The 24,010-nt window shown below is 39.2% G+C and overlaps 1 protein-coding gene across 2 annotated transcripts; it reads right to left on the bottom strand.

Annotated features, from left to right (window-relative positions):
- Positions 1 to 2,199: 2,199 nt before the first annotated feature.
- Positions 2,200 to 18,598, bottom strand: MAT2B (methionine adenosyltransferase 2B). 2 transcript variants are annotated; one of them, XM_043913487.1, is made up of 7 exons: positions 18,228 to 18,598; positions 10,647 to 10,841; positions 7,935 to 8,049; positions 7,592 to 7,744; positions 4,634 to 4,827; positions 3,654 to 3,767; positions 2,200 to 3,145 (listed from the first exon to the last, which is right to left on the bottom strand). In XM_043913487.1, exons 1-7 carry the CDS (start codon positions 18,255 to 18,257, stop codon positions 2,975 to 2,977), a joined length of 972 nt encoding a protein of 323 aa, XP_043769422.1. In that variant the 5' UTR covers positions 18,258 to 18,598; the 3' UTR covers positions 2,200 to 2,974. The 2 variants fall into 2 exon arrangements, with proteins under 2 accessions (XP_043769422.1, XP_043769421.1); XM_043913486.1 differs by lacking the exon at positions 18,228 to 18,598 and adding an exon at positions 15,601 to 15,781.
- Positions 18,599 to 24,010: the final 5,412 nt, after the last annotated feature.

Raw genomic sequence — 24,010 nt, 5'->3', positions numbered from 1 at the left:
GTAATCTGGTACACACTGGGCTGTGGGGGCTGCTGATAGTGCCTCGTGGGCTGGGACGAGGTCCTCCACCAGGTGCAGTGGCCCCCACGGTCACTGGCATCAGGGCCATGGCCTAGGGGTCAGGGATACTCAACTGGCTCACGGAGACCTGTGTGGTGAGGGGCACAGGAGGGGACTTGGTGTGATCCAAGAATGGCTCTTATAAATGACTTGAGCAAATGTTGAAATTAATGGGTTATGTTTCTCACTGTCAAAGAAAGTACCTATGAGAAGACAGAAGCTAAATAAACCCTGTGGAGCAACACTAGAACTGGAAGCATCGATGTGAATCATTGATTTCTTTATGTAGAGATGTCAAAAATGTCAAGTCTTCATGAAAGAGAAAAAAAGACTAAGGAACTATTCCAGACTGAAGCTAAAGCAAGTAAGAAATGCCATGAGTAATCCTGGATTGAACAGACTTACAAAGGACATCACTAGGACAACTGATGAAATGTGAATAGGGTCTATGGATTAGAGGAGATCATTGTATTGATGTTATCTTCTCGACTTCGAAGCTTCTATTATAGAGATATGTGGACATGTATTCTTACCTTTAAAAAACACACTTAAGTTTAGATCCTAAGTAGGTGATTAGGCATCATGACTCCAACTTACTCTTAAATGGCCCAGGAAAAAAACACATGTATCATGTGTGCATCTGTTTAAAAAAAAAAAAAGAATAAATGACAGGAAAAATATGGCTAAATGCTGAGAGTTGGGGAATATGGAAAGAGAATTACAGGCATTCTGTGTGGCATTATGGCAACTTTTCTGAGACTGAAATTTCAAACTGAACAGGGGAAAAAAAGGACATTCTCTGTAACTATATAAATCCCAAGGATTTTAAATGAAAAAAGCAACACACAAAAAAACTAAGTGTAGTAAAATATGTATTTTGCTATTTAAATAAAAAAGGGATGCTGAGAGTATAAACATAGAGTAACATGCCAGATCTGAACTACACTGATTTCTTCCACTGATGAAAAACTTGGGGTTTAAAGGGGATCAGGTCTGGCTAGAGAAGAAAAGATTTTTTTTTAATGTGAAAATCTGAATTGAGTACTATGTGAAGTAAAGTGTAACTCAGGAAAAAAAACAAACCCAGAATGCTTCAGTACTTGCCAAATACAAGTCCCAGGCTGGTTACCTCAGAAGGACCTGAAGAACATTTAAAACTACATTAGCAGGTCATCAGTTTCAGAAATTCTATTTCAGTGGGTCCAGCATAGCACTCAGGTAGCAGTAAAATTTCCCCGCTGCTGCTGCTGCTAAGTCACTTTAGTCGTGTCCGACTCTGTGTGACCCCATAGACGGCAGCCCACCAGGCTCCCCCGTCCCTGGGATTCTCCAGGCAAGAACATTGGAGTGGGTTGCCATTTCCTTTTCCAATGCATGAAAGTGAAAAGTCAAAGTGAAGTCACTCAGTCATGTCCAACTCTTAGCGACCTCATAGACTGTAGCCTACCAGGCTCCTCCGTCCATGGGATTTTCCAGGCAAGAGTACTGGAGTGGGGTGCCATTGCCTTCTCCCTAGTTCCTAATAAAACATAACATGGTTTGGGAACTGAGGCTTTAACCAGATCACCCAGACCTGATCCCCTCTAAGCCCCAGATTCTAAGTAAATTAGAAATAGTTTTTGCCCAATGAGATAAGATTATAATCTAGGGAAAGAATACTTCACAAGTGAAATCAGAAAATCTGAACACCGGGTTTGTACTAACTCTGAATAGAAGCCAAGGCTCACCTGTTATTCTTTCTTTCTGCTTCCTTATTAAGGACAAAAAATACTGTTGAGGTCAGAGTAACCTGACTATTACTTGGTACAGAAAACACATTCAAATACCCTGCATTAATCAGAAGGAACATTCTTTGTAAATATATTACAAGAGTACAGCTATTTACTTTTCATTAAGAAAAATCAGTGGGTACAAGTAAATACAGTGTCTGTAACATTCTAGATTTCACGTGGTAGATTCACCAGGGCTCATTTTATTACTGTGCTTTGTATTTTAATGTACATTAACTATATTCTGCATCAGATAAGAAGGTGATTTTACATGATAAAAAGGAAATTTTAAAAATTATAGCAACAAAACAGTTTAGATATCTGGTCCTTACATTTCAAAAAAGAGAAGTAAATACGAGAAAACTAAGCATTACCATGCCAGCAGTACGTATTTATTATTATTCATGAATGGTCAAGACTTACAAGGCCCATTACTATTAGTATAACCGCACATATGAAATATCACTTAGTGACATGGAGTGAAAAGGACAGTTTCATATATATTTAAAAAATACATATACATACACATACACACAGTCTCTCTCTCTCAAACATTCACCGTTCACTGCTACAAAAGCAGGAGGTATCAAGCTGCAGGAGTTCCAATATACATAACATGTTGAAATATCTCAAGCATAAAAACTGCACTTAGGTTGCAAAAATAAAGTTTCTTTCTTCAAACATTTTGATCTGAGCTCAAGCAAAGCAAACATGAACACCAATGATTTGTATCCTATTTAACACAATTTAAAACATAAAAGGATAAACAGTTGTAAAAGTCCTGAAAATGTAGAGATTATTTATAGGAATGAACAATGCATTTCTTCCCCCTCCCCCAAAAAAAGTCTACAGCAGACGTGTTTCATCCTGGCTCTCAAATACTTGAAAATCATAATTTACTATATTCACACAGCAAATTGAGGCAGAACAAAATGAGAAAATCATTACTTCAAACAAGGCATTATTGCCCTTAAGTTTCCCTAGACAATTCACTAGTGCAAGAGCATCATTTACCTGAAAGATCATGAATCACAATTGAAGAGCACTCATACAAAACTATTTCCTTTTTTCTTTAAAAAGTGCCATGACTTCTTGACTTCTCGTTTTAAAAAACCACCACCACCACCCCCACCACCACACATACACTAATGAAAGACCGTCTGTCTCCATCTCTTGTCAATGAGGAAAGGCCAGAGTGACTCTTTGATTCCAATTCGGAATGGTGTTCGCTGGCCAATGCCCAAGGTCTCCAATTTGGAGCAATCAAGCTGAGCATTTCTCGGACGTTGTGCTCCTACGACAGGGCTGTCAGTTATCTTTAAAATAAACACACAAAATCAAAAATAAATGAGAAGTCCCATGATGAGGTTTTACATTCTCTATTTCCTTTTGCCCTCAGTGCAAGAAATATGATTTGATTGCTAGAAAAATAAATAAAACATCTGCCGCAATCAAGAAAACACTTTTTCTATAAACTTCACCAATACACATGGGCTCCTTTTTACACAGCAATTTAGAGAAAATTAACAATAGAAACTGCCAACATATAAGCAAAGTTCACTTTGATTAGTGCTGGAAAATAAAGTTATCCAATACTTTTAAACAACAAGAAAAATGTTATCCATAGAACACAACAGTGATGGACCTGGACTTCCAAGAAGTAAGAAGGCTACCTGTTTGTCTGTCTGTTTCGGCCAAGTACAGCTTGAAGGATCTTAGGTACCTGATCGAGGATTGAGTTGGCCTCAGCGGTAAAAGTGCCAAGTCCCAACCACTGGACTGCCGGGGAATGCCCAAGTGAGGTTCTAAATGCCGTGTACTCACCGGTCTTAAGTGGCTGCTGGGGAGGTTGAAGGCATCTGCAATTGCACACGCCATTTCATACTTAGTCATCTGCTCGTTCCCGGACCAGTGAAAGGTTCCCTTAATTGATGGATCCTGACAAGGACACAAATAGTTCAAACTGGTTTCAAACTTTCTGAGTGGAGTGGAACAGCAACTGTGACGAGACAACTAACTTAAACAGGTCCAGGAAATATGACGTACTGTATCTTTCTGGAATGCTCTACACAAGATATCTAAAATCAAATTCCTATAAATCTCCCCAGTTAAAAATGGAAAATCAGTTTCTAGAATTTAGCTGTAAGGATTTTTTTTTTTAAATAAATTGCTAGTGGCTCTGATTTTATTTAGTGGAAATCCTAAAATGATCACAGATTTTTATGAAACACAGACCAATTCAACTAGCATTTTCAATTATCCTAAGAAGCTAACACCAAAACTTAACAGAACCATTTTTCAGGATGAGTTAGTTAATCGTAACAGCCTTAAATATTGTCATGGTATGTATTTTTTAAAAATATATAAATTTTGATGCATTAAAAAAACCAGTCATGCTACTATAAATATTCTAAAATAACTCGGTCTCTAAGTTTTCTTTCTGTAGATATTCTATTTAGCTCTAACTTTTTCAAATACTTAAAATGAACTATTGTTCAAATATCTAAAAGAATAATTATAACTTATTCTTACAGTGGCTGAAATGATTAAGGTTATTCTGTGCCACTACCTAGATCTTAAATAGACATTACTTAAGACAGGCTTCTTACAAGACATCAGGCAAAGAAAAATACAAGTTTTCAGTTATCTTGCAGTAAGAGAATGACAAATGGAGTCTATAGTATTTGAGAAATAAAATCAAATATAACAGCATAAAAGTTTTTATTATTCATAAATACAGCTACTATCCAACTACTTTTGCTTGGTGTCCTTGTAAATTTTGAAAAAAGCACTTCGGTTCTCACCAGCATCCTCTTCTCTGCTAGCTGACGGCACACGGTGGCCACGTCTTTGACGTGCGTGGGGAACCGCTGTTGCCAGTGGTCCATGTTGGCGGACTTGTTGCTGAACTGCACTTTATCAAACATAATAGTCACGGCACTTTCCTCAAGCCTTTCAACTTCTCCATACAGAACAGGAATTCTCAAAACAGCAGCTCCTAGAGTGATAAAAGCAGGTAACATTTCAAAGCTCACTGGTTCTTAAGTCTTGCTGTAAGATCAGAGTGTGTGGATTTAAGATACATTATCACAGAAAACGTGAAATATACCAGAATGACACAGCTCACCTATTTAAACAAATGTGATCTGGAGTATTTTTAAATGTCTCTGTCATGTGGGGTATTTTTATAATTATATAATTTTTTCATTATTGTGGCCATTAAAAATAAAACTGATCATGACAATTTCAACAAGTTTTTCCTAGTCCCTGATTATTCCTAGATTTAAAAAATGCAATAAAGGACATTTTGGGGACAAAATTCCTACACAGATTGTGTATTGCATTAATGCTACATTTCCTAGGTGTAATAACTGCATTGTAATTATGTGAAGAACATCCTTGTTGAAGATACATGGTGAAGTAGTTTGGGCTCAAATTCAATGAGTTCAGGAAAAAAATAGTGTACATGTAAAACATGTGGCAAAATATTAACAACTGGTGAAATCTGTATAAAGGGTATATGAGTGTTCACCACATAGTCCTTGAAATCACTGACTAAGGAATGATGAGGTATTTTATGTTGGTCAATACTGAGGGGTTATAACAGACTAGATAATTTACAATAATTGAAATTCAACGAAAACTATTTTAAATTAACTTACTAAAGAGCTGGGCAGATGACTTCTGAGTAACACAGGTTTGAACAGTGTGGTTCCATTTATATGCAACTTTTTTCATGCAGAATATCATGTATAAGATGTACTGAAGTGGATAGGCTATCCTTACATAGGCATAAGGTGAGTGATATTTAATATAAGGTTCATGTGCTTGTTTCGTAACTTCGTTTTTAAAGAGTTACATTACCATACAGTACGTCTTGTCCCTCTTGTAACTAGAAAAACTCTGTATCAATCTATCATCACAGGTGAGTGGTTTTTAAAAAGAAAACTAACAGTATTTAGCTGTATTATGAATGACTGCAATACCAATGCCAATAGTTTTATAATGATTCATCCACTAGTGTATAGGCGAGGCTACCATGAAGCAATCGTTACTGGTTACACTGGCTACCATTTATGGCTTCTTCCTTACTGATTCCTGAATCATATTTGTAAATAAATATAAATTTCTTCTCAGATTATCTTCATTTTTGATGTGTAGTCTTAGTAATACATGACACGTATAGTGTTTTGCACCATATAAAACAACACTATTGTAGTTACTGACAATTCATCTTGTAAACAAATGAGGTAAACTTACAGTGTTGACACAATACTATATGTAATTTCTCTTATGATTTTCTTAATGTTTTCTTCTCTCAAGATTACTTTAGGAATAGTATATAATACACATAACACAATATATGTGTAAATTGACTCTTTATGTTTTAGTAAGGCTTGGGACAAGAGCTGCTGTTTAGTTTTAGTTTAACTGTTTGCTAAGTTGTGTCTGACTTTTTTGCGACCCCATGGACTGTAGCCCACCAGGTTCCTCCATCCACGGGATTTCCCAGGCAAGAATACTGGAATGGGGTGACAGTTCCTACTCCCAGGGATCTTCCTGACCCAGGGATCGAACCTGCATCTCCTGTTTTGGCAGGAGGGTTCTTCACCACTGAGCCACCAGGGAAGCCCCTCTGTCAAGAGTAGGCTGTGAGCAATTAAGTTTCTGGAGAGTCTAAAGTTACATATGGATTTCCGACTACACAGGGGTTGGCAACACTAATCCCGGAGCAGTACAAGGGTCAGCTGTATACTAATATATATTCAAAGACAATTTCCAAAGTATAATTTATAATAATAATAATAATAAAAAACCCTAGGTGTTAAAATGGTATGAATAGTAGGGGATGTTTCTCAAGGATGTAGTACAGTCTAAGGCAGTAGTTTCAGTGCAAAGGATCATTAAATCAGATATTATGCAGCCACTGATATGAAAAAGATATCCTAGAGATGGCTCCATAAGAAATGAAATGCATGTATGTGGGGGGAGAAAAATCAGGTTATAAAACAGTATGCACATATGTTTAGAAATCCACAAAAAATACTTTCATAACCACACTTAGTGCTTCTCTGAGGAAGCACTGTAAGAGAATTCTACAGCTTTAGATTTTTAAAAAAAATTTTTAAGGAGGTTTTTTTTAATAATTAACACATTAATGTGTGTGTATATAAACACATAGGAAAAAAGAAAAACCATACAAATGACTGTGGATATACAAACACAAGAAAAAGGAAAAACCATACAAATGACAGAATACTGCAATCTAAGAAAAATGATACTGATCTTTTTTTTTTTTTTGAACGATTACAAAAACCTGATTTATTTTCTATCTCTAATGGTATTGATGTACACACTGACACTGGAAATGGTCTGAAGGGATTCATAAATTCTTCAGGATTTCAAAAATTCTTGTTTTTCTTGTTAACTACATTTCCTAGTTTTCTCCAATGGATTTATGTTACTTGACTACTTAAAAAAAAACAAAAAAAAACAGGAACTTCCCTGGTGGTCCAGTGGTTAAGAATCCGCCTTCCACTTCAGGAGATGCGGGTTCAATCCCAGGTCCAAGAACTAAGATCCCACATGACACAGAGCAACTAAGACCATACATCATAACTAAGACCCGGCACAGCCAAATAAAGAAAAATAACTAAATAAATATTTTAAAAATTAAGATACAGACACACATACACACAAGTCTTAAACAAAAAGGAATCCTCAAAAAGAGTCAGGGAGCTAACTAAAGAGATGTGTCTTACCTAAATTGTTCTCCAGGACGGCCTTCTCTCCTTCTAATTTTGTTTTGCCATATAGATTTAGGGGATTTGGTATGTCTTCCTCTCTATAAGGTGGGTTTGTTCCATCAAAAACATAATCAGAGCTAATGTAGATTAGAAATGCTCCAATTGCAGCTACAAAAAAAAAAAAAGAGAGAGAAAACAATCTATTAAATTACTACACAACTTGACGCTTTACTGGAATTTGTAACAGCTTATTCATTAAAAGTGTAACAAATTTCTTACAAGCCATCTACAAAAGTTTAATATTTGCACACACAGCGATCACTTAATTTTTATGAAGATTTTATAAAGTTGTCATTACCTGCTTCCTTTGCTAAATTCCCAGAAGCATTCACGTTAAGTTGAGAAGCAGCATCTGGGTGATTTTCTACAACATCTGGCCTTCTCTCTGCTGCACAATGTACGATGACATGAGGCTAGAAGTTAAGCATTGATGTGTTTTTAGCCCAAAAAGGAATAAAAACAGAAGAACTATAGCCTTCCAACAGTAAATTAATTCATAGAAAAATGTTTATTAATAAACATTCCTTCAACTAAAGAATCATTCTAATTTTTAATGTGGTTTTGTCACACTTCCCTTTTTCAACGTTCAAACTTCCTTAAAAATATATGTAGGCCCTGAGAAGGAAAAGAGCAATCAAGCAATCCCCAGGCAAAATCAGACAAAACTCTGGGGCAACAACCAGGCTTCTAAATCAAAATAAACTTCATCCCCTCACCTGAGCAGGAGAAAAGGGCAATCATTTATGTCATTCATATGACCTAAACAGTTAAGTATGTGGGAAAGGGAGAGGAATAGCAATTGCAAATTAAATTCATAAATTCTAATCTCTTAAATCCATCATTTAAAGAAAATTAAGCATCCATAAAAACTATATTGCCAGTTAAGTATTTAAGTATGCCACCTATATGCTAAGCAGTGTGTGAGGATCAAGGATTTCACAATCTAATGGAAAAAATGGGTATGTAAAGAGACCATTTCAATACTGTATGACATGAAGGTCCTTGGTAGAGACCGGGCATCTACTTCCCAGGGGAGCTGAGTCAGAGTTAAGATTTGGGAAGACCAGTAATCAGAAGGGCTCATGTACCCACACACGAAACTTCCTCCTTCTCAGAAACTGCTTGAAGAAGCATGACCTGAAAGTTGCTGTCAAACTTACATATGCATAAGCTGGGATGGTTCTTAAAATGTGCAGTCCCAGGCTCTACCATAGGCTTACTGAATGAAAATCTCTGGGAGTGAGACATAAGAACAAGTTTTCCAAGTGATTCTGATGCAATGTTCTTTGGGTCATATTTTTACAAAGAACCTGAATTCCTGATTTCACCTCTTACTCAGAGTTGTAACAGAACCTAATTCTTTCTGTAACTTTTCTGTGACCATGGCCAACGAGTTGTTTAACCTCTCTGAGCCTCTGTGATCTCTAAAATGGAAATGAGTCCCTTGGACTGCAAGGAGATCAAACCAGTCAATGCTAAAGGAAGTCAACCTTGAATATACAGTAATAGGACTAATGCTGAAGCTGAAGCTCCAATATTCTGGCCACCTAATGCAAACAGCCGACTCACTGGAAAAGACCCTGATCCTGGGAAAGATTGAAGGCAGGAGAAGAAGGGGGCAACAGAGAATGAGATGGTTGGATAGTATCACCAACTCAATGGACATGAGTTTGAGCCAATTCTGGGAGAGAGTGAAGGACAGGGAAACCTGTCCTTCAGATGTGCTGTAGGCAATGGGGGTCACTAAGTCGGCAACTAAACAACAAAAACAGATATGAGAACATCTATTGTGCAGTGACGTAAGGTTAACAGATACTATTTTCAAAAGGATTTGCAGCGGAAGGAGAGGATGGACAAAATCGAGAGAGTAGCAATGACAGATATACCACCATGTGTAAAATAGCTAGCTAATGCGAAGCTGCTATATAACATAGGGAGCACCGCTCTGTGACAACCTTAACAAGTAGAAATGGGGTGGGTGGCTCAAGAGGGGGGGATAGACACACACACACACGGCTGATTTGTGTAGTTTTACCGCAGAAATGAACACAACTCTGTAAAGCAATTATCCTCCAGTTAAAAAAAAAAAAAAAGCAAATATTTTTACCCTCAAAACAAGAAAAGGATTTGCATAGAAAGTGGTTCTTAGAAGAGTAATTCACAAACAGAAGCTTTTTACAAAATACTTCATTTTCTGCCTTTTGTTAATCTCAACCTATTTTTTTAAGGATGACATACTTTTCTATCCCCCCCCCCAAAAAAAAATGTGCACTGTATACTATTGTTGCTTAATAGGTTAAAAGCTTAAGTACTATAACTTCCTTGAGAACAACAGTTTTTATATCACCCAGACAGAATCACTGCAGATGGTGACTGCAGCCATGAAATTAAAAGACGCTTGTTCCTTGGAAGAAACACTATGAACAACCTAGACAGCATACTGAAAAGCACAGATACTGCTTTGCCAACAAAGGTCCGTCTAGTCAAAGCTATGCTTTTTCCAGGAGTCACGTATGGATGTGAGAGTTGGACTATAAAGAAAGCTGAGCTCCGAAGAATTGATGCTTTTGAACTGTGGTGTTAGAGAAGACTCTTGAGAGTCCCTTGGACTGCAAGATTAAACCAGTCCATCCTAAAGGAAATAGTCCTGAATGTTCATTGGAATGACTGATGCTGAAGCTGCAACTCCAATACTCTGGCCACCTGATGCAAAGAGCTGACTCATTGGAAAAGACCCTGATGCTGGGAAAAGACTGACGGCAGGAGGAGAAGGGGACGACAGAGGATGAGATGGTTGGATGGCATCACCGACTCAATGGACATGAGTCTGAGTAGGCTCTGGGAGTTGCTGATGGACGGGAAGCCTTGCACGTGGCAGTCCATGGGGTCGCAAAGCGTCAGACATGACTGAGTGACTGAACTGAGACAATTCTTAATAGTTTCTTGCTTACCAGCTGAGCTACCAGGGAAGCCCCTTAATAGTTGACTTATGCGTTAAAATAAACCATACCTGAAAATCATAAATGATGTGATGAACTGCATTAGAATCCAAGAGATTGACCTGCTCAAATTTTGGTCTTGCTCTTCTAAAACCACAGCCAACGGCATGCCAATTATTCTGCTGAAATTCTTTGTACACAGCTCTGCCAAGAAGCCCAGTGGCACCAGTAATGAGAACCCGCCTGTTGGGGATGTTAACTTCCTCCTAAAATGTGAAAGACGAGAAAAGAATTAATTAATTTGAAAATAGCCTTTCAACAAAATTAGCCACCATCTTCATTCACTAAACATTTCAAGTCTTAGTTATCTGCTTCATGTCCCATATAAGTCTTAAGTTAGAACAAAGATCAATCAAACTGCATCAATAAGTATGTCACTTAAGAGAAAGTTTTAATAGTCCTTCCCAAGAAAAAGAACCTAAGATGATACAGCAACGAATCACCTAGTCAAACGGATTTAGATTTCCTAACAGTAATAATGGAAAAACTTATTTTTAGGATCAATGATGTCCAAAGTAGTAATAAACATCAACTTTATGTTCTTCCATTTATAAAAATGCAGTTTAAAGCTTACTTATTTCCGCCCTGATCAAATATTAGGGTTATATTCTGCCAACATGTTTCCAAACCGACAGTTTTGCTCTTCAATTTTTAATCTCAAGTTTCCTTTTAAACCTCATTGACTTTATCATACTGTGATATGTCCAAATTATAGAGAATTTCATATTTCATAGAAATTTATGTGGAAGAAAAATAAATTTGGTCCTTATAGAACTAACATTCTAAGTTTAACTAAATTGGTAAATATTCCTACATTGACTCTAAATTTACCTATTTAGACCAGTTAAAACTAATAAAACATAAGTAGAGGATAAGAAAAAAATAAATATTTTAAACTGATCTATGTCACTATTGTGAAAAAGGAAAAATTCCTCACACACTGAAATTTAAAAAAGAACTACTATTTAGGAAACAATTCCAATTATCTCTACATAGAAATTTCCCTTCTTCCCAAGATAGGTTAACACCAAATATCCTCACAGATATTTGAATTAAGAAAACACTATTCAAAACAAAAAACAATTTTTATTAGTCTATCAACTTGGAGCCTTTTAAATTTGAAATATTGGTTTAGTCACCTAGTTCTGAGCTGTCAAAAACCTTAAATATACACACAATAACCAAAGATCTTTTTTCCCTAGCCCTTAAGACAGCTAATTGAACAGACTAAGAAAAAAAAAAAAAGGGACACCTAAATCAAGTATGTCTATCAAAGGAAAAAGCAGAAATGAAAGGGCTGACAGAAACAGAATAAAAGTAAGTTTTTAAAGATATTTCTTCCTTAATTCACCCCACTTCAAGATGTTTTAGAAGCTGAAGAAAAATTCATCTAGGCTCTCCCTTGCAAAACTTGGCTCTAAGTCAAACAATCTATGCAAACAAAGATTTCAGCCAGCAAAATATTTTCTTTGAATTTTTGGCAAGAAAACAGCCCTGCAATGACTGCAATTGTTAAAGAGGTTAAAACAGGCCAGGTCTAGTAGAGATACAATCAGAAAACAATTTGCACAGGATAAATACCATAAAGATCCCTGGGAAAATACTATGAAAGGCCTATGAGTTGGTTTCCTCTGAGTTTCTCACATCACGCTAAAGAAGGAAAGGAATAGACAGTGGTTCTTGGATCAGTGGTTCACAGGCTTTATTCACCTAGGACAGGAATCAACTGGAAGGCTTTCAGATCCAGGAGATTTGGAACTAGGCCTGATAATTGGCATTTCTAACAAGTTTCCAGGTGGTGTTGATGCTGGTGATTTGGAAACTGAACTTGAGAATTCCAGGAACATCCAAGAACTTCCTAAAGATAGCTCTGACTCAAAACAAATTAAAAAAAACTGCCATCTACCCTTCCAGAAGCAACAACCTCGTTACCCTTTTCCCCTTAAAAAGGAAAACTAGAAAAAGAAGTCAAAGACCAAACACCATGCTTGTAGGAACCACAAAATTACTGAACAGTAAAATAAGATCTCTGTGTACTTCACTGGTGAGTGAGGCACATTTTTTCTTCATTTATCATCTGTTAAATGAAGGAAATAAAGATGCATCTTACAAATGTGTTATGGTTTGGCAGTCTTTTTGGCTTTTCAGCGCATCTTAAAATAAGAGTCCAGATAATCTTATAATTGAGAGCATCTGAGATTTGATGAAATATAGTATTAAGTTACAAACGCAGCGGGGGTCTTTAAGGCATATAATGTTCTTCACTTTAAAAAAGTATGGGTGGTTGCGTGGAGAAGATACAAACCTTGTACAGCCTGGGATGATCTGTAAGCTCCCTGGAAGAAAACAGCCCATGTTACCTAGTGGTCAGATGTCAGTGTGCAATAATTTTCTATATTAAAAGAGCAGAGATCTGAAGTACAAGCATTTTCTGAAACAAGAGATTCTGTACAATCCTCTTCTTGAAAACTCTCATGTGAGAGTTTTCCAAAGCGAGGAACCTTAAATCTAAAGATGTTACAGGTTTTGCCCACAGTAAAAGGAAAAAGGTCGGAATCTATCGTCTAGTCAAATGCATGCTGAATTTTGTCTCAATCCTTTGAACTTAATACTTGGTTTCTTGATGACTAAATTTTATCTTCTCTGCCACAAACTGTGGCATTAAGAAGTTACTCGACTCTACTAATGTAAGTCGCTGGTAAAAGGATGCATTTGGACAGATGATTAAGGCTCTTATAGCTTTACAATCCTACAATTCTAACATTTTCCATATTACCCTTCCCACAGAAGATACCGGAATACACTGAAAAAAGTTTGTTTAAACTAACTTTTCTTCTTTTCACACAGTTCTCTTTAGAGAATCAATAAGCATGTTCTGTCACATTATAGCAGCCAAAACAATAAGTTTTCATTCGGATTGCGAGTTTTTTGGTGGTTGGCAAATAAAATACACATCACTCTGAAATTAATAGAAGTCAAACAAAAATATCTCTATTTTTGAGTCTCTATAAACAGAACTCCACCTGAAGCATCTTAAAGCACAGTTTGATTCTTTTAAAACCAGAGAAATATTCCTCTAAAAATAATTTCGGCTCATTACTCTATAAATTACTTTACTTCTGCCAAACACAAGAATGTCCAAACACCTCAAGGAACTCTAAATGGAGGAACAAAAAGCTGCATAGTTAAACCAAAGCATAATTAAAACCTGAAGATATTCTGTCTTCCTGAAAACTCTATTTCTCAATTTTTATTCTTATGAGTCAAGTATATTAAACATGACTTTAATTTGCATCTACCTCTTCTCCTATCAACTCACAATTTACAGAATTCAGTAACACCAGGTGACCAGATTTATACACACACACACACAAAATGTTTGAAAAAGTAAGTACTAATAAATGAAGTCATCGCTCTTATTATGCCATCAAATCAAATAATAGCAAATTCTAAGGTACAGGACAATAAAAGGCTCTTCCAAAATGATCCAAAACAGTACTCTGGAACAGTGGTTTCTACTTTAGCACACTTGGATTAACGTCTACTAAAAATGTTCTAGAGAAAGTCAAGAGTGAAATATCACAAATATTAAAGTAGGATCTTAAGTTTTAGTGGTAAATATAACTATACTTCGCTATTTTCAGAACCTCTTCAATTTGGCAACATTTCACATTGATTTATTTGATTCTCACAACATTCCCCTAGAGATAGATCTTTGAGTAGACACTCCTGGACTTTGAGAAACTTTTTAAAATACCTAGGTGACACTGGTCTAAACTTCCACTGTCACCCTATTGTACCCCATGGCCAGTAATACGAACAGGAACCACCACAGTTTATTTCTCTAACATAAACTATAAGACAGTTCCACTAGGGAGTTTTAACTCTACAGGTTCTGAGAGAAGCAAATATGTGTCAAGCTTTTGGTTGTGCAATTTGAACGAAGGAAAACGCATTTTCATTTGTCTACTGAACTCACTGTTAAAACTGATTAAGCTTTATACACACACACATGCATACACAGTGCACATATACACATACATATGCAATATACAACTTTAGGGACTCAGCATTGTGTGGGGTACACAGGAGCAAAACAGAGGATCAAACAGCTCATCCATCCTAACTTTACTCCCCAAACCCCAAAATGACTTGAAAACACTAAATATGCTGTATTTTGAAGGTGTAAAAATTTTGCATTCTCAAAAATAGCCATCACTTACACCTTCTCTTATATCCTTAAGATATACTGATCTTGGCATGAACATTCTTCTTATCCCCAGTACTAGATATATATCCTATGGACTGACGGGAATACTGAGGGGCCTGGAATGAAATAGAGATCGGGATTTATGAAGGAGGTTTATGCAATCTCTGCAGTGGTTCAAAGCCTGAGACAGTCAAAGAGATTGTATTTGAATCTGCAATCTTACTGAATGAAGTTGGACCAAAGACCTGCTCTCTTATTCTCAAATATCTGTAAAATGGAACAAAACCAGTAATAATTATGAGGACTAAAATAAATAATGCATATAAAGCGCACAACAGTGCCATGTATAAACTTATCTCCAATCCTGTTACTACTTCTGAAAAGCCACCTGGCCCCTCTTTTCTCAGAGATACGAACAGTTAAGATCAAAAAAGACGAACAAAGGATGAAAACGAAATTTAGAAAAAGTCAAGACAGCTCAGAAAACCCCTCTTCGTTCCTGAGAGACTGGAGGCTCGAAAGTGAAACCCGACCTAATCACTTCCTGTCGCAGGGGCTGATAAACAAAACACTGAAGAGTGTGCACCGAGGTAAACAAACTCGGCGGCGCCGCCCTCGTCTCCAGGGGCCTCCGACTCTGGGAGGATGCGTCTGGAAAAACACTCGAGCCCCCGCCACCAGACTCTTCCCGCTCTGCGCACTCGGTTACCACGAGACGTCTCCCCACCCCGCAAGACCCGGGCCAACTCCCTCACCTCCACCAACCGGCAGTCCCCGGGAACAAAGTGGATAGAGAGCTCTTTCTCCCGGCCCACCATGCCCGCCGTCTTTGCGCTGTCGTAGTCGCCGCCGCCGCCGCGACCGCCACTTCCTTCAGCCCGAGATCGCGGCGGGCCGCAGCTCCAAACCCCGCCTGGGCCCGCCTACCCTAGGTCCGGGCCAGCCCCCTTTCACCGCTTCCGGCTTCCGCCGCCAAGACCGCGCCTCCTGATTGGCCACGCTCCGCCGACGCCCCTGAAAGGGGGCGGACGCGCTCGGGACGCTCCCAGCCCACGCGCCAACTCTTAAAGGGATACACGAAACAAAGGCCCTGGTCTTAAACTGGGAATACGAGTTTTGTTTTGGGGCCGGAGGGGGACACGGGGGGCGGGGGTCAAGAATATTTTGTGTGTTCTTCCTTCTCGACTAGGTAAGGAGTGAATTGGATCGCCCAGACTGTGTGCGGTGTCTAAGAATCAACTGAGCACATGATACCTAAAGCGGGATGGAGGTGATGGTGGTGTAGTCGCTAAGTCGTGTCCGACTCTTGCGATTCCATGGACAGAGGAGCCTGGCAGTCTACCGTCCATGGGGTTCTCCAGGCAAGAATACTGGAGTGGCTTGCCTTTTTCTTCCCCAGGGGAATCTTCCCAACCCAGGAATCGAACCCGGGTCTCCTGCATTGTGGGCGGATTCTTTACCAACTGAGCTACAAGGGAAACTCTTAAAGCGGGATGAAACACTTTCAAGTCTTGGTGGGAGGGGTGAAGCGGAAGAGGAGACTGCACAACGCTTCTGTATCTATTGATCATTAAAAGTTTTTCTTGAGAGCTTGAGAGAGAGACTGGAATAAAAACAAAAGTGTTGATATCTGCGTCATTAACACTTAAAGAACCCATTTGTCTTTCTGGCATGCCAGAAAGTAGTACGCACGAAATTCCGAACGTGTCACACTCTTCTTAACTAGTTAAAAATAAAAACACGTAGGGGGCTGGGGGACGAATTATTTGGCTGCCCCTTCAAAACAAGGATTTTCGGACTTTTATCAGTAATTGCTGAATGAGTTATTGTAGGAGCCTGGCGGGGTACAGTCCATGGGGTCGCAGTCAGACACAACTTTGCGACTAAACAACAATAACTGGGACTCTACATTCTAGTGAACTTTTAACCCGAGTCAAGATCAGCCTTTGAGAAGCACTGCCTTACAGGTTGCAGCGTCAAGCTACGCTAGGCGAAACTCCACTACCAAGAAAAGCAAAGGAACTAGGAGAAGAGAGTCTTGCTGAACCTTCCACCACCTGGGTTACGCTTTTTTTCAAGTGACAGATCAGAAGCGGCCCTAGTAGGCAACTGCAACTCATTTCCAGTTCAAACCCGAAAAGTTGCCTGTGAAATTTATTCGCAAAAAACCCGAGTATGGATCGCACAGGTTTTGCCAAATTTTAACGTAAATCTGTACTGTTCTTGTCCAGACACGCAGGATACCAAAGCCTTTAAAGTCGCCCACAAACGTGATTACTGCTTGGGTCTTTCTAAAACATATTTTCATAAACCTTTTTTGGTTTAACCTTAGAGCTCAACACTAAGCAGCCTTTAAAAATTTTTTTTTCCACGTCTGAGTCCGGTGACTTTCTTTCCTACCCAACCCCCAACAAGAACTCATTTCCTAGTTACTTTAAGAATAAAGTTTCTTTGGAACTGCAACAAGAGAGACTGAAGCTTCACACTTTTCTATTTTTGTTTTACTACAGGCTGTTAATCAATTTAGCATTATTTAGAGTCCTTGAGAGAAACCCTCCTACGGGAAACCATGCATAATTTGCAAACAACAAAGAAATGGTGTGGGTGTTGGGGAAGCAGATTCAAGATCCTCTTGATCGTTTTTTAAAAGAAATTTTTGTGAAGTTTCTAGTTGAAGCGGTAATGCAATCTAATCTTTCCAGAAAAAAAAAAAAAATTCTGTCCTACTTGAAGACGATTTAAGGACTTGCATATACAATTAGCATTTTGATTCTCAGAGCAGCCTTACCTGGAGTGAGGAACAAAAAGTTTACTTGCCTACATTTGAGGATCTGGTTTAATATTTGCCAGATAAAACTTGGGTATGGGTCTGGGGGCACATCTTCGTACATGGGTTTTAATCATCTTTTTTAAAAATGGAAGTTTCTACATGAATAAAAATGCCATTGTTATACAGACAATATCCAAGTTCCTGTGGTGGCTAAGTCTATAAATTTAAATAGAGCAATCTAGAGATAAAAAAGTTAGGTTAGCAGGTTCATTTCTTGCCAAGACAAAGAAAGCCTGGAGCACCCAACTATAGATAAAAGCATTATTTCTATAGAACCTTCATCTACATGAATGCATTTTAATCTGGTTAAGTGAAACTGCTGTTTTGGGCTGTTTTTTTCAATTGAGACTTAGCTGAGCTCTCCATACAGGGTCAATAATTAAAGCTGTTTAATTATTCCAAGTCCCAAAGTTATAAATCTTAAAGAAATGAATGACACTTTAAAAAAAAACACACCCTTTTCGGCTTTTACGTTCCCAGACGTTCACTGGGATTCTTGTTAAGAAACTCTATAAAACTCCAGACTGCTTTTCTTGAATACCTCACTCTTACCTGTTCCATGTTCTCCGGCATTTCAGGCATGATTCCACAATTATCTGAGGAAAAAGATTTGAGATGGGTTTCAGCCTCTGCCTCCTCGGGCCGGGTCTTTGTTCTGCCTGCAGAGAGCGCAGGCACAGGAAAACGTGAGCCACAGCTTCACTCGACCTTTGAAATTAGCATTTTGAGTCGGATCCCAGAATCTCGTGCAGCATTCCACATTGCAGTAAACTGGCAGCTGATTCCCCGTGACAGTCTTGAAAATACCCAATGAGAAGTTTCATGTTGTACTGCCAGCCAAATAAGGTCCATTATCAAAACCATTAAATGGAGAACCAACTTAGAAAGAAATACAGATACAACCACAAAAAGCCTCCTGTGGAGACTTGTTGCAATTTTCTCTTGCGAAAGAAAAGCAAGAGCCAGCAGTTGGAAAGCACGCAGACCATGCAATTGATTCCTATTCTGAAATAATTTATTGAGTTATGTCTGATTACAACAGAATCCGTTCGGTAAAGTTCTCCAGTGCTTTCTAATTAATGATTTCAAAAGACCGGTAAAAGGCACTGGTGGTAACAATACGCAGATGTTAAAAACCAACAGGTTATTTCCATTAACATGTCCTGCCTATCTGAGGAAATGGTGGGTGGAGTAGCTTTAAATTTGGCTGAACTTTAAGGACTGCTATTTCCCGTGATTCCCAGACTTACCAGCACCATACAATATATGAAACAAAATCAAGTGAAGCCTAGCAATCCTATTTTTAAAGTTTAAAGGGTATTGAATATACTCAGCTAAATTTTGAACCACCATTCTGGATTAAGGCTTTGTAACAATTTAACAACCAACAAAAAAATTGCCATTCAGGTACTTCCTGGGTGTTCCAGTGGTTAAGACTTCCGAATTCCAATGGAGGGGTTGAGAGTTCTTAGCTACACCTTCAGTTCAGTTCAGTTCAGTCACTCAGTCATGTCCGGCTCTTTGCGACCCCATGAATCGCAGCGCGCCAGGCCTCCCTGTCCATCACCAACTCTGGGAGTTTACTCAAACTCATGTCCATCCAGTCGGTGATGCCATCCAGCCTTAGCATGTAGCTAAGATCCTACATGCCTCAGGGTCAAAAGACCAAAACATAAAAACCAGAAGCAATATTGTAACAAATTCAATAAAGGTTTTTTTAAAAGTTGCCATTCATGTAGAGCTTTAGAAAAAGGTGACTTTTTATAACCTACTCCTATAAAGCACCTGGTAAACTGTATGAGGCATGTAGAGGGTCCGTAAGTGATGAAGAACATACAGTTTTAAAAAATTGATGAATTAAAGTTCATCCAATACTTCGGCCACCTGATGCAAAGAGCTGACTCATTTGAAAAGACCCTCATGCTGGGAAAGATTGAGGGCTGGAGGAGAAGGGGACGACAGAGGATAAGATGGTTGGATGGCATCACCGACTCAATGGACATGAGTTTGGGTAGGCTCCGAGAGTCGGTGATGGACAGGGAGGCCTGGCGTGCTGCAGTTCATGGGGTCGCAAAGAGTCAGACACGACTGAGCGACTGAACTGAACTGAAAGTTCATCAAAATTTAAAACTTCTGTTAATCAGAAGACAATATTAAGAAAATAAGTAAAACACAGACTGGGGGAAATGATCTTGATACATCTATCTTAAAGGACTTACATTCAGAATACTTAAACTCCAACTCAAAGTTTTTTAAAAATCATTTTTTAAATGGACATAAGCTTTGAACAGATGCTTTATAAAGTTAACATTTGTTTTGCAGAAGGTTTTACTTTCGTTTTAGGTTCCAAGGATTCACTAATAAACCACTCATTACACACACAATAAACAATCTTAATATTTAATAGATTATCTGACTTAATTTCAGTGAGAAGTGAAAGAAGCGCTTAGTCATATCTGACTCTTTGGACTGTAGCCCACCAGGCTTCTCTGGCCCTGGAATTTTCCAGGCAAGAATACTGCAATTGGTAGCCATTCCTTTCTCCCAGGGGATCATCCCAACCCAGGGATCGAACCTGGGTCTCCTTCATTGCAAGCAGAATCTTTACCTTCTAGGCCACCAGGGAAGCACAGTATTCAGCTATAATACAGTCAGTATACAATCCAATATACATAATTTCAATAAATAGTTATTAAAAGAAGAGAAATAGAAACAACAGAAGTAACAGCTTACATATCACCAAATTGGGAAGACAACCTATATCCAGACTTGAACAGTGCCAGGAAGTCCCCAAATAACAGCAATCTGGAGTCCCAGTTGGGAAAAGGGTCCTGGGTGGTGTGTCGGGTGAGACTTCAAATTGCAGCTTCAGGGAGCTCTCGTTTATAATCCCAGGCTGCAAACTATCATCAGTTTATATGCAAAAATGCAATGCGGCTCTGTGTTTTTTTTAAACTTTTACAATGCTATTTGTTTCACCTTGTGAGTCACAAGACTTCTTGGGGGGAGGGGGGAGGGGCGTTTGGCCAAGCCCTCAGGGGCTTAAGAAATTTCATACCCACCCCCTTTCTTATCTAAAGTGCTCCTAGATTAGCTGGTAACAATTGGTGCGCTTGCAGGCCAACTGGAATCCAGAGCCAGGCAAGGTCAGAAGGCCTGCTCCCTGACTTCTGAAGCCTGAACAAGACTACTTCTGTTTTAATTTCCCTAACATTATAGGTTAACAAGCATTTTGAGCAATTAGAACGTTCATTCATTCCTGGTGGGATATAGCATTACACAAACACTTCAGAAAACTGGCAGTTTACTATAAAGTCAAATAAACACCTACCCCATGACCCAAAATTCTACATCTAGGTGCTTACCCAAGAGAAATGAAAGCACCATATTCATAAAGTCTTGCACAAGAACATTCGTAGCAAGAACTTCCCTGGTGATCCAATGGTTAAGACTGCATTCTTCAAGACTTCCCTGCTGGTCCAGAAGCTGGCACTCCACACCCGCATTGCCGGGGGCATGGGTTCCATCCCTGGTCAGGAAACTAAAATCCCCCATCCCTTGCTGCACAGCCAAAAAAAGAATACTCATAGCAGCTTAATTCAAAATAACCTAAAACCTAAAATTCAAAATAAGCCAAAAAAAGAATATTCATAACAGCTTAATTCAGAGTAACCTAAAACAACCCATAAATCCATCAGTGATGAATGGTTAAACAAATTATAGTACTGTGGAATACTACTCTGTGGAATAATACTGTGGAATATTACTCAACTATTCAAAGAAATGAACTATATGAATGCAATGAAATAAAATTTTATATTTTAAGGCAAAACAAGAAAAACATAAAATTCTGTGTCCACTTGGCCTCCTCCCCTCACCGTGATGTGCAGTATGTGTCTGTATTACATACTAACCAGAGCTTGCCAAAGATGGGAGTATCTGATAACTGTAAAGATCAATCTTTTCTCCCCCGTCCTCTGTCAATAGCAATGCAGTTCTTTCCTGGTTCTGTAAAGGGTCTAGTAACTTATTATTTGCTTTGTATGTGTGAACCTGGACTAGGCACCTTTGGTGAACTTTATGTAAACATCAGTATGTCGTTTAGTTGTATGAACTTTTGTCTCAAAATGTATATGGCTGTGCTTTCAACTCTGACTGGCAGGACAGAGTTCTCAAAGCTTTATGAGAATCTGTTTTCCAGGTTATAACCCTCAGTTTGGCTCAAATAAAATTCCCCTTTTTTCCTTGATTGTTAAGTGAATTTTTATTCACAAATCTCAAAATCATTAGACTAAATGAAAGAAACTAGACACAAAATAGTACAATTTCATTTATATGAAATTCTAAAATAGGTGAAACTAATCTGTGGTGAAGAAAATTATCTTGCCTTAGGGAAAGGTAGAGGCTTCTCAGGTGGCGCTGGTGGTAAGGAACCTGCCTGCCTGTGCAGGAAACTAAAGAACCTGGGGACTTTTCTTGTTGCGGACCATGAGCTCCAGGGAACTCGGGCTTCAGTAGCTGCGGCCCACGGGCCCAGTCGCCCCATGTCATGTGGAATCTTCCCAGACCAAGGTGTGGAACCCATGTTCCCCGCACTGGCAGGCAGATTTTTAATCTCTGGACTGCTAGAGAAGTACGACAATCCTCTCTTGTCAGTAGTGTGGAACACAGACAGCTTCCACACTATTCAAGGCTAAGTGAAGTCGCTCAGTCGTGTCTGACTCTGCAACCCCATGGACTGCAGCCTCGCAGGCTCCTCCGTCCATGGGATTTTCCAGGTGACAGTACTGGAGTGGGTTGCCATTTCTTTCTCCAGGGGATCTTCCCGACTCAGGGATCAAACCCAGGTCTCCGGCATTGCAGGCAGAAGCTTTACCCTCTAAGCCACCAGGGAAGCCACAAGGGCTACTACAGAGATACAAGGCCTGAGTGGAGGAGATGTGGCCCAAGCTTCTCAGCACTTGGATTTTTACCCATAGTCCTCGGCACTCACAGATTCAGTCCTGCAAGTTCCCTGGGAGGCCAAAGCTTGGTAAAACCTTGGTAAAAACCTTGAGGCAAAAGCTTAGAGGCTTAAGGAACAGGCCCAAGTATAGGCCATTCCTTCTAAAGAGATCTTATCCACACCTTCAATACACCCTAGCCTGGTACTCCCAGGGAATGCAATCCAATCATACCACAGCTGGATTCTAAAAGGTCTAAAAATTCCCCCTTAGATAGTCTTTCCTTTGCAGACCCGCCAGGACTACTACGGCAGCTGCTGCTGCTGCTAAGTCGCTTCAGTCGTGTCCAACTCTGCGCGACCCCATAGACGGCAGCCCACCAGGCTTCCCCGTCCCTGAGATTCTCCAGGCAAGAACACTGGAGTGGGTTGCCATTTCCTTCTCCAATGCATGAAAGTGAAAAGCAAAAGTGAAGTCGCTCAGTCGTGTCCGACTCTTAGCGACCTCATGGACTGCAGCCTACCGGGCTCCTCCATTCATGGGATTCTCCAGACAAGAGTACTGGAGTGGGGTGCCATTGCCTTCTCCACTACTATGGCTATTACTGTTATTATTGTTGTTATTATTATTAGCAACTTTATGAAACACTAACCTCAATGGCCACTCACCCATGTAGTTGGTGTAAAGCCCTGCTGGTCTTTACTATATTCTGTACCTTTATTTATCCTTATACTATTTAGGCAGTGTTCCTTTTTCTTCAGAGTAGTTAAATCAGTTTGTAATTTTACATTTATGATTGATTGTCTTTCTTGCTATACTATAACTTTTAAGTTAGGCGTTGTCTTGGTTCTTTCTATAGCCTCTAGCAGATTACAAAAACCTTGATAGGACTTCCCTGGTGGCCCAGTGGTTAAGAACTAGCCTGGAAATGTGAGGACACAGGGTTGATGCCTGGTCTGGGAAGATTCCACATGCCTCGGGCAACTGGGCCGAGGTACCACAACTACTGAAGCTCTCTTGCCTGAGAGACCGCGCTTCAGAAGGAAAGCCCCAGCAACTAGAAGCCTGTGCACCACAACTGGAGAAATCCCGCTCAGCAACAAAGATCCAGCACAGCCAAAAGAAAAAAGAAAAAAAAGTTCTCTCTCAGAAATTATAGGCACTCTGGAGTGGTGTTAGCAAAACCCTGGGAATTTCCTTTAAAGTTGTTCCAAATATCTATTAAAACTGCTAATAAATGGAATTAGATATTTTATACAGTGAGATATGGACTGAAGAGCCTAGTGGGCTACAGTCCATGGGGTCGCAGAGTCAGACACAACTGAGCAACTTCACTTTCACTTTAACTGTTTTCATACTTGAAGGATTGTATAATGCTGGAGATGGGAGGGG

This window comes from Cervus elaphus, chromosome 9 (genome assembly GCF_910594005.1).
Source record: "Cervus elaphus chromosome 9, mCerEla1.1, whole genome shotgun sequence".
In the NCBI taxonomy this organism is placed as follows: Eukaryota; Metazoa; Chordata; class Mammalia; order Artiodactyla; family Cervidae; genus Cervus; species Cervus elaphus.
This window is presented reverse-complemented; position numbering and strand designations above follow the sequence as displayed.